The sequence below is a fragment of the Pleurodeles waltl genome, chromosome 12 (genome assembly GCF_031143425.1).
Source record: "Pleurodeles waltl isolate 20211129_DDA chromosome 12, aPleWal1.hap1.20221129, whole genome shotgun sequence".
Taxonomy (NCBI): Eukaryota; Metazoa; Chordata; class Amphibia; order Caudata; family Salamandridae; genus Pleurodeles; species Pleurodeles waltl.
Genome location: NC_090451.1, coordinates 525306742 through 525318506, shown reverse-complemented (window position 1 = coordinate 525318506; position 11765 = coordinate 525306742). Strand labels below are relative to the sequence as shown.

Below are 11765 nucleotides of genomic sequence, written 5' to 3'. Positions count from 1 at the left end.
TGTGCATAACCCAGTCCACACTGGTTCAGGGACCCCCAGTCCCTTCTCTGGTGCGAAACGGGACAATGGAAAGGGGAGTGACCACTCGTCCTCACCACCCCAGGGGTGGTGCCCACAGCTCCTCCAGGTGGTCCCTGGGTTCTGCCATCTTGCTTCCAAGGTTGGCAGGGAACTCTGGGATCATCTGAGTGGCCAGGCCAGGCAGGTGACGTCCGAGCCCCCTTCTGATAGGTGCTTACCTGTTTAGGAGACCAATCCCCCTTTCAGTGCTATTTAGGGTCTCTCTCTTGGGTGGGATCCTCAGATTTGGCTTGCAGGACTCCTCTGCAACTTCCACTTCGACTTCTGGCCACTGGAACCGTGACTGGACCCTCCACGAACCGTGACTGGGACCCTCCAGGAACCGACAAACGCTGCTACAGCGAAGAAGACTCTTCTGCAACTTCGTTTCCATGTCTCCTGCCAGCTTTGCAACATTTCCCCAGCCGTGCATCCTCCGAAGACTGCAACTCTTCAGCCTGCACAAGAAGAAGGAATCTTCCCTTGGAGCCAAGGATTCACTCCCCTGCAAGCGTAGGCATCTGCAGCAAGCGACGACCAGCTGCGTGGAACACCCCTCATCTTGAGCTGCGTGGATCCTGCATCACAGATGGTGGTCCGGAGTAGTCCTCTTGGTCCTCTCTGCCAGCTGTCCATCTTTGGTGGAGGTAAGCCTTTGCCTTCCTCGCAGGACAGTACCCCTGTGCACAGCATCCCTTGCAGCTGCCAAGGCTTGTTTGCATCTTCTCCAAGGGATCTTCAGGCGACGTGTAGCTTCAGCCTCCAGCACTCCATCCTGCAAAGCACAGCCTCCTGCATGGTTCTCCTGCAGCGTGGGATCTTTTTGTTGTGCTGCGTGGGCTTCTGCTGCAACACCTGTGTCCCCGTCTTTTGGGTGCTGCCTCTGCTCTTGTGGACTCTGCGATGCTGAGTTTCCCCTCTGATTCTACCACCTGGGTTGAGTCCTCCTAGGCCTTGCTGGTCCCTGGCAGCACCACTTTTCCACTGACCGCAAGTTTGCCTTTGCCAAGGCTTGTTGCAGGAATTCCTGCACAGACACCAGTCTGCAATCTTCCTTCCAGCATGGGACATTTGTATCCATCAGGTACTCTTCTCAACCTCCAGGGCTGCAGTGCTGACCTGTTGTTCATCATTGTCGACCAACTCCTGCAACTACAGTTGGATGGGTAGTAGCTCCTACTCCTCCTGTACTCCACTGTGACTCGTGGCCTTGGTCCCCTCTCTCCACAGGTCTTCTTTCTTCAGGAATCCACCGCTGATTTTTCTTGCAGTCTTTTCTGAGGGTCTCCTTTTATTCCTTTCCTCCTTTATGGTGGTTTGGGGAAAATCCAGCAATTTATTCCTGCATTCCTGGTCGCTGGGGGTACATTTACTTACCTCTGTGGTTTTCCAGAACTCCTAGCTCCCCCCTACACATTTTACCTAAGTGGGGGTGCCTTATTCGCATTCCATTTTTTTTGTATATGGTTTGTTCTCCCCCTATGGTCACTATTGGTTATTGCTATTTGCACTGTTTTCTAACCTTTTCTATGCCTATTTCTGATTGCTACTGTATATATTTATTTAGTGTATTACTTACCTCCTAATGGTGGGTTACCCTTCAAGTATTTTGTGGTGATTTGTCCCAAAAAGAAAGTACCTTTATTTTTGTACAAATTAGTGGGGAGGGGTTTCATGTGTGTAAGTGCAGTATGTCTACAGTGTAATTGCATGAGCTTTGCGTGTCTCCTAGATGAGCCTTGGCTGCTCATCCACAGCTACCTCTGGAGAGCCTGGCTTCTAGATACTGCCTACACTTCACTACGAGCAGATACCTGGACCTGCTATAAGGTATAAGGACCTTGGGTACCCACTATACACACCTAGCCAGCTTTCTGCTGACCATGATGCACAGGTACCAGAAACTCTCAGATTCCCATCTGATTCCCAGATAAGGCAATTGGTCCTATTGCTCCGGGGCCAGTCTCTCCAAGGGAAACCACATTTTCCTAAGATTTACCTGTAAGCCTGACACAAGTCCAAAGTGCTAGGTTCTGCGTTAGTACAGGTACTGCTTCAGTAGGAGAGTAGACATATACCAGTGCATTGTCTGCATATAAGGAAATGACATGGGTTGTCCCACTCACACACATGCCCCATGTCCCCAACACGTCTGCCTAATAGAATGGCCAAAGGTTTGAGTGACCAGGCAAATGACGGCAAGAGAAGGCATCCCTGACTGGTGCCCCACTCTACAAAACAAGCCTCAGTAATTTCTTGGCACGGGCAACAGGCCTTGTGTATAACAGGTGTACCCAGTCCCGGAAGACTGGGCCAAAGCCCATCTCCTAGAGCATTCTTATGAGGAAGCTCCACTGCACTGTCAAACGCCTTCTTAATATCTGACGACATGAGCGCAAGGTCCCGGTCTTACCTCGCCGTCTCATGTAAGAAATGGGTTAAGTGCTGCAGTTAACAGTCGTGTTGCGCAAGGGCATAAACCACACTTATTCTCATGGACTGGGTACGAACAACTCCCTGTAGCCTTGTTGCCAGAACTTTGCAGAGGATCTTAAGATCAGTATTGATCATAGTGATGGGTCTGTAGGAGGAAGGGTCCTCGGGGTCTCCCCCTGGCTTTGATAAAAGGATAATGACACCTTTGCACATAGTCTGGTTGGGGTGCCAAGGCTTCGTGCCTCTGAAAAAACCTGCATCAATTTTTCCCCAAGAGCATCAGAATACACCTGATAAAACTCAACGGGAAAGCAGGCACCAGATGACAAATTTAACAAATGTTTAATGCAGCTCTATAACACATTTAAATATGCCTTCCCTTTATATTGTTCTAGGGCTACATTAATAATTCCTAACTAACAATTCAAGTAAACAATGACAGAAAGCTAATATTCCTAATGACTTGAGAGGACTTTTTTATACAGTCCTATTTAAGTATTGTCTGGGCCCTTGCAAACAAAAGGCCTGTATATTTCCCCTGTAAAGATAACAAACCTATTTGTTAACTGTCTCCTCGCCTTGTAACTGGTGTGTTGTTGGGTGTCCCCCCCCCCCCCCCCCCCCCCCCCTTCCTATTGAAAGGCTAGGTTGCCATCTCAGGAAAAAATACCATTTGATCATGTTTTAGTAGTTAGCCAAGAACTTGATGTGATACCTAAACGTGACTTTATATCAAAAAAGCCTGTGATAATTTATAACATGACTTTTCTATCTTTGTGTACTTTAATTATTCAGGCGATGCCACCGCAAATGTTACAGATTTTGCTTGTTGTGCTCTGCACTCGGTATGAATGGTCAGTTCTTGGCGCGTGTACCCTTGTCTGCAGTGCACAGAGACCTTATACTGCTGCACACAGTGGAATACATAGAGGGAACATTACCTCGAAGCATCGCTTTGTGAAGCTGATCAGATGTTTAAATATACATTTTCATTTAATCTCAAGCTCGTCAGAAAAACTGAATTTGTGGGTAATGTGAACCTCTCTGAGCTTCGCTTTGGGGCATATGCACCTTTCAGTGGCAGATTTAATTAAACGGTATATTAGGAAAGGCCTGTTATTTGTTGTGACTCTTGCCTGGGAATAGGAACGTATTTATTTTTTGATTTGTCCTGAGGCTTGATTCCTTGCATTGAGGAGCACAATTAAGAACATCCTAAAGTGTTGCAGTTGCCACAAATGTATGCCAACTGTGTTCTGTGGGCTGAGGATTCCTTTCTTAAGTTACAATTCACCAGTTTCTTTGAATGATGTCTCTTGCTTCACTCAAATTGATAGTTGCAAAGCTAGGAGTTTATACTGCACAGTATGTTCCGGATCCCCAGAATATTCAGGTACATGATGAAATTGGGGGAAGTAGACTCCAGAGATACTGCATTAATCTATTTTCTTCAATTTGAAGTGAAATTGAGGTATTTCTCCCCCCCCCCCCCCCCCCCCCCCCCCTCCCAATACCACTATAGACTGCAAGCCAGATACATTTCACCTGGTGTACTTTCAGGGTTGGGGGTCTGGACTTTATAATCCATCCTTAATTTGCAGACTTAAAGCTCATTGGGCCTGCACAAGATGTGAGCTAACATTTGCTGCTGACTGCCCCCATTATCAAAAACCATGCTCCGATAAGTGAGTACGTTTGTGTTCCTTAGTGGGCTATGCTGAAGCCTCCTGGTCCTTGTAGTAAGGTAGCCCAGACCGATCTACTTGACCTCTTATTTATTGATAATTGGCTCCTTCATCCATGTAGGACACACATGTAGTTACCTGACATTTGCCATGCTGGAATTCAGAAAGTTACTGACCACATAAGGAAGCAGGACAAATCTGGTTTATGCAGTGGTGAGTCCAAACAGTTGTAGACCAACTTAATGAAATGGCTTTGACGAGTGGGTCTGTGACACAGCCGTGCTTAAATATTTTTTTGCCAGTGTCAAACCTCACTAAACTAAATCTGCATCAGACAACATACCAGGGAAGTAAGCCAGCCTGCAGCTTCTGTCAACCTGCAAACCGTTGTGGTCTATACCCATAATGTCCTGAGCAACATCATTATTTCCTTTGACATGGTCAAACGCTCTACTAGGCTCCATAAACCCTAAATGATTCTTGCCTTTAAGGTTTTATGTTTCTCAAACATACATTTTCTACATTGCTCAGCACTGCCATCGTTTGCTTGGACTCCATATTGTATGCATTACAGGATATTCTTTTCCTCCACCTTATTCTAGAGCCTATTAACAAAACCTTGGTCAGTCACTCTTTTAGACGCCTTTGTTGTCACACCAACAGTCTACTGCATGCAAAGGTGGGACACTCCAAACAGTCCTTGTAAAAGTACCAATTTTACAGTCCAAGTGCAAGAAAATAAAATGTGAGTTTTTTGTGGTGCTGTTAATAAGCATTTTAAATGTATTTGTGAAGCTTATTAACGAGCAGAGGTTAATGAGAAACAATTAGTGCGGACATAGCCAAGATGTCCCCTGAACCTAGTGTAAAAGTGTAAGAAAATACAAGGGTAAGAGATTATTCTAGACTGAGTAACCTCTTTGATGTGCCATCAGATGATGGTTCAGTGTGAACAGAAAATGTTCAGCTTTCCTTTACTGAAAAGAGGGACTGTAACGCAAATGTCCTACCATATCAGAGTAAGAAAGAGCTTTAGAAACTCAGCCCAAGAAGAAATAGTAATTGGGGGATTCAACTAGAACTGTCCATAAAAATGTTGGTCTGTATGGTTTCAAAGTGGATAGAAAAGCTGTGGGTATTTTTTTTAGTTTCTAGTGAGTCGTATGGAGCCACCTTGGATGTAGCATCACCCTTTGATTTCGGTTTCAATGTGATACCTTTTCCAGGAGTTGATAATTAAAGCATTTGAGGCATAGCTTGGGTGACGGTAGAGGTAATACTCCAATTAAAAGCTACATTGGCACGTCCTTGCAGGCCCATCAAGGTGGATTTCGTTGGAGAATTCTCTTTAACATCAACAGTTTTTTTTAATTTTATTTAAAAGGCTTCATTGAAGTGATGCGTTACATGAAGAATTAGATACAGGCATCAGAACCTTAGCCTTCCACTTACCCACAGAAGCAGGTTAATTATGTCACGAAGACCAAGTGCAAGAGAAGCCAATGTCCTCTGTCCTTGGCAAATAGCTCCAAGTTTGAATTCTCAGTAGTCATTGATCCTAGCCCAAGGTTCAAATGGATATTGGAGGATGGGGTTGGGTTGTTCAATAGTGTAACAATGGTTTGTGTAATTGTAGTGTTTTTGTTTTGGCGAGAAGTATGATGCAAATCCTCTTGTAGAGGGAGCAAATAGAGAGAGTTGTGACAAAGTATATTGGTAATTGTTTTTGCCTGTCATCTTAGATGTGATAGGAGGTAATTTAGAATTGTTTTTGATTGCTAATGCTTATGCAGGTTATCAGTGGTCTTATTCTTAATCCATTTACGTTGTTTTGGTGAAGCAAATTTGCGTACTTTCAGAGCTTTCTGGAAAATTGTCAGTGAACCCATGCTGCCCTGCTCTACAAAGCAATGTCTAGAACACTTTTAAAAGCAGTTGTGATAAAAAAGGTGGCCCACGGGCATGAAGTAAAAAATTGGATCTTGCATCCTCGCTACAAAGTGTTTTCATTACTGCACAACATGCTATTGCTTCAGGTATGGACTTGTACTTCAACCATGAGTGCACACCATGGATGTTAAACATTTAATTTGCGACATAGCGCATAGTGACTTACTGTAATTCTCAGTACTTTCTTTTTCATCAGGAGAGCGCGTTGGTGCTTTCACTGCCATCTGCCAGGATGTGGACGAGGCAAAACGTGTGGAGTCCCAAGTGAAGATTTTGATTCGGCCCATGTATTCTAATCCGCCTATTAACGGAGCAAGAATCGCAGCAACCATCCTGACCAATGCAGAGCTACGCAAGGAATGGTGAGCAGGCTTGCAGCTTATGCTCTCTAACATTCCACATGCTGTAATCATGCAATTTGCAAATGAAGGAGCACTAAGGCATGTTCACGGTTTGCACAATTATACCTGCCTAAACTACCAGTGATAATTGTGGCATAATCAATGGTAATAGTTTCTGTACTGCTGTCCCACTGTGTGAATGACTTCATAAAAAGATTTGTGCTGTCAAGCTCCACTCTCAGTTGTGCCCTACTTAAATCCAACCCACCGCAACAAAAATCCTAAACCTTCACTTTTTTGATTTTCTAAGAACATGGGAGCATTAAAAATGTAATGTGAGGAATGCTTGGGTTAAACTCAGCCACTGGGTTGTTTGTGTTGCTGGTCAGAGGAGTTCTGGCAATTCGGGCTTGACAGTTCTTTGTGGAGCAGGAGCAGGCCTGATTTGCATATAGACAGACTTTAAAATGGTATGGCGCATTGAATCTCAACCTTTTTGACCTCTGTGGATCCCCACTTAACATTACTTGAATCCGGGGACCCCCTCTGAAACATTACTGGAATCTAGGGAATCCTACTGAGTCCTTAGTGGAAGCTGGTGACCCAGACTTAAAATTTTTTGATTATTTGAACCTCAAAACAATACACAGAAATTCAGAAATCACATTCATTGAACAAAAATTATGAAATATTTAATTCAGTGAAACAAATATAAGAAATTGCCCGTTTTAATTTTAACAGGAAGTTTGGGACTTTTCTAAATTCAACTGAGGCCAAAGATCTTTCCTACTTTATTGTATGTGATGCATTTGCATTGCTCCCACGAATCAATCTGAAAGGATACCGACTTAATTTTTAGGCTCCAATTTATAATTACTTCACGTTTGCTGAATGTCGTTCGGTTTTACTTTTTGTATATGTGTCTGTGTGTGTGTGTATATATATGTATATGTGTGTACATATGTATGATGGCATGTGTGGCTGCAGATACACATGCTTTGCATAAGTCTGCCATCTAGTGTTGTTTTCGGAGAGTTACAAGTTGTTGTTATTCTTCTAAGAAGCTTGTTCGAGTCACAAGATCGAGTGACTCCTCTCGGTGATAGCGTGCATGGGCATCGTGTCCTTTGTTAGATTGTTTTCTTTCCGCGGTCGGGTTTGACATGTTTCCTCTCGCTCCGGTAGATCTTGGTTCAGTACTATCTGAACTTCTCTTTCTGTAAACGTCTTTATAGTTCTCTATCGCGTTTCCTCACTTATATTCAATCCAGTTGTAATCGTCAGGGTCGATTTTAAACGCCCTTTTTGGGTCTCGCCCTTCTTGGGCTTACTTCAACTCGTGGTTGTCGAATGATGTCAGGCTGATGGAATGGACTCAGTTTCACTTTTGCCCTCAGTGTAACGCCAAGTTCCCACACACGACCAACACTCTGTGTGCAACCTCTATCTTTCTCCAGAACATAGAGACGAAAGCTGTGAAGCATCTTTCCTTCCGCTCGTAGAAAACTCAGGGATCGAAGAGCACGTCGGTTGGTGATGAAGTCCAAGTCGACGGAACAAACGCCTGACATTTTTGGAGATGAACAAGATCAGGCTTGCATTTTCCATTGCAGGCTCTGCTTCAGACCGAGACTCCGATAGGGACAACCAATCGATTCCAGCGGCACAGTACGTGAGCATCAGCCGTTTCCCATCACCTAAAGACAACCAAAAAGACATTGGCACTGGTCTTGGGTCCACCAGTGCTTGCCGGCCAAGGTCTAACCCAAAAAACACATGCGGATGACCAACCCTCTGGTTCTGCACTGAAAAAGACCAAGGTGCATTCGGCACTGACCGAATAGTGTGCCACAACTGTTTCGGGATAGTCGATAAGCGGAGACGTCCACCTTGGAGCTGAAAAAACTACAATCTACTTCGGCGCAGACTTTCTCGGCCCGACTAAAACATTCAGTCTCCAAACTTTTGGAGTTCAAACCTGTGGGTGGAAAATATACCCCAACTACAGAGGAGTCTTGGGACATAAGGCCCATACTAGAAGTAACTGGCACTAAACAGCCCAAAATCCACATCCACAAAGATACTGGAAGGATTATTGCTTCTCCTCCTACAACCTAGAGAAAGTTAACTTTCCAAGAGACTCTAGAAGCAGGGCCCCCATCTGCCAAAATATTTATGCATAAGGAGAAACCAAAGGCATTACCACAGCCTTCACCACCACATTATCCTTTGCTTCCTGCTTCTCCACCACCTTCACCTACACAATTTTCTCCACTATCCCCTATCTCTACACATGGGGATGATTTAGGTGACATTCATTACAACGTAGACCCATGGGATTTATATGATCCATAACCTATACCATCCAATGATCCTGATTCATACCCGGTTAGGCCATCTCAACCTGAAGATACTACTGTCACAACCAGGTCATAGCTAGGGTAGCTGCATAGCACAACATGCATTACGCAATTGTCACCTGACTATAGTTGTCAGTGCAGCCAGGAAAAGGGCAAATAGCCAATCTACAGAGGATGCGCCTCCCCCAGGCAGGGACAGTCGCAAGTTTGATGCAGCAGGGACGAGACTAGCAACTCAAGTTGCTAATCATTGGAGAACTACAAATTCTCAAGCACTTATCAAGATACGATGAAGCTCATTGGGATGAGATGGAGGAATTCTTACAGTACCTTCCACCAGAACACCAGAAAAGAGCATAGCAGATAGTCAGAGGGGCAGGCTATCTCTAACAACCAAATTAGATCTGCCTTAGATGCAGCAGGCACATCAGCTAGGGGTATTAACACCAGTATGGTTATTAGAAGGCACACATGGTTAAGAACTTCAGGGTTCAAACCTGAAATACAACAGGCAGTAGTCTTATACTTTTTGATCAGCAACACTTAATTGGCCCAGAAGTAGATACTACTATAGAGAAACTAGAGAGACTCTGAAACAGCTAAGGCTATGGGTGCCCTCTACACTACCCCTGCTCGGGGGTGCTTTTCACAGGCCCCAGTTTAGAGGTGGTTTGAAACCATCAATCTCAGAGCAGTCCACATCTCAACACACTCAAGGACTACAGTTTTACACCAGAGGTTGTTTCAGAGGCTCTTACAATGGAAATAACTTTAGAGTTGGAGGTAAATCTACCACCACAAGAGGTTCCACGTCAGCTAAACAGTGACTTTCTGCACATCCTCTCTCTGTATATATCTCCTGTGGGAGGAGGACTGGAAAATTTCTACCAACAATGGCAACACATTACAACAGATCAGTGGGTGCTGTCAATTATCCAGAATGGTTATTGCCTAGAACTAATGTCTACTCCGCTAAACATTCCCCCTTGCTCACAGTCTTTCTCTGGAACACCTACATTTATTAAAACAAAAGGTAAAATAATTTCTGCTCAAGGGTGCTATAGAGATGGTACCTTTATCCCAACAAATGGCAGTAGTATATTCTCTATAATTCCTTACACTAAAAAAGAATGGTACCCTCAGACCAATCCTGGATCTCAGACCCCCTCAATCACTACATACTGTCAGAGCATTTTACATGGTCACTCTTCAGGACGTTATTCCCCTGCTAAAAAAACAAGACTACATGACCGCATTAGATCTAAAAGATGATTACTTCCACATTCCCATACATCCAGCACATTGGAAATTTCTAAGATTTGTGAAAGCAGGCTAGCACTACCAGTTCAAAGTACTACCCTTTAGAGTAACAGCACCAAGGGTATTCACCAAATGCCTTGCAGTGGTTGCAGCATACCTCAGAAGGCAACATATACATGGCTTTCCCTGTCTGGACGACTGTCTCATAAAAACCAGCACCATTCAAACCTGTCAACAGCACACACAGTACACAGTGGATACCCTACACAGTCTAGGTTCACAATCAATTATAAAAAATCATCTGCAACCAGCGCAAATACTACCCTATCTGGGAGTAATTCTGAACACTCAATCAGCATTAGCGTACCCAAACCCACAGAGAATTCAAGCTTTCCACAATCTCATATCTCAACTACAGTACAATCACACTTGCACAGTAAGGTTTATCATGAAACTGTTGGGAATGATGGCATCATGCATAGCAAGAGTACCCAATGCACGTCTAAACATGAGACCCCCCTACAACAGTGTCTCTTCAGTGGTCTCACGCACAGGGCCAGCTTCATGGTCTAGTGTTGTTGGACTGCCAAAAGTGCAACTCCCTACAATGGTGGAATCACACCAACTTATAAAAAAAGGTGGCCATTTCAGGACTCTGTGCCACAGACCATAATCGCAACCGTGCATCAATGACAGGTTGGGGAGACCATCTCAACAAACTTACCATACAAGGGGAATGGGACTCAATTCAACAAACTTATCACATAAATCATTTGGAATTGCTAGCAGTGTTCCTAGCACTCGGAGCTTTCCACACACAAATCATGCACAAAACAGTGTTGATAAGGACAGACATGACCTCAATATATTATCTGCGGGGGGAACACTCGTCTCAATTGTCCCTTCTAGCACAGACAATTTGGAAATGGGCAATTCACAATCGCATTCAACTACTGGCAGAGTATATCCCAGGGATACACAACCAACTAGCAGACCTCTTAAGCACGACGCAGCAACAAATACACGAATGGGAGATTCACTCACAGGTGATTCAACAATACAACAATACTTCCGCATGTGAGGAACCCCAGACATACACCTTTTCACAATAAGCAAAAACGCAAAATGCCCAAACGTCGCATCCAGGTAACCACACCCTCGATCCAAGGGCAATGCTCCATGGATCATCTGGTCAGGGATATTTGCTTACGCTTTTTCCCCCCCCTCTCCCAGTAATTGTATTTCTGGTCAACAGGATCAGTTACACCTCCCTCGCTATCATACACATAGGTCTCACGTGGGCACATCAACACTGGTAGACAACACTGTTGGATTTATACTACTACATCATAAGCTCCCAAACAGACCAAACCTATTGACTTAAAACAAAGGTCAAATTAGGCATTCCAATCCCAGTATGCTCAACATGGCGATTTTGCCCCTGAGGTCAGTTTGGATATCTACAGCTTCCAACAGAATGTATGGACATTATAAAAGAAGCTAGCAAACCTACAACTAGACAGTGCTATGCAGCTAAATGGAAATGTTGTGTATATTACTGTCAACCCGAAAACATTGATCCATTTAAAGCATTAGTGCAGGATATTGTCTGTTACTTGCTTCATTTACAAAAAGCAAATCTTGTATACTCCTCTATTAGAATTCGATTAACA

The 11765-nt window shown here is 44.1% G+C and overlaps 1 protein-coding gene across 1 annotated transcript in view; it reads left to right on the top strand.

The window, feature by feature from the left end:
- Positions 1-11765, top strand: part of GOT2 (glutamic-oxaloacetic transaminase 2) — a 217982-nt gene that overhangs the window by 157916 nt on the left and 48301 nt on the right. The window contains exon 8 of the mRNA XM_069217465.1: positions 6328-6493. Within this exon, the coding sequence (XP_069073566.1) occupies positions 6328-6493 (166 nt within the window). The remainder of the gene's footprint in view (positions 1-6327; positions 6494-11765) is intronic.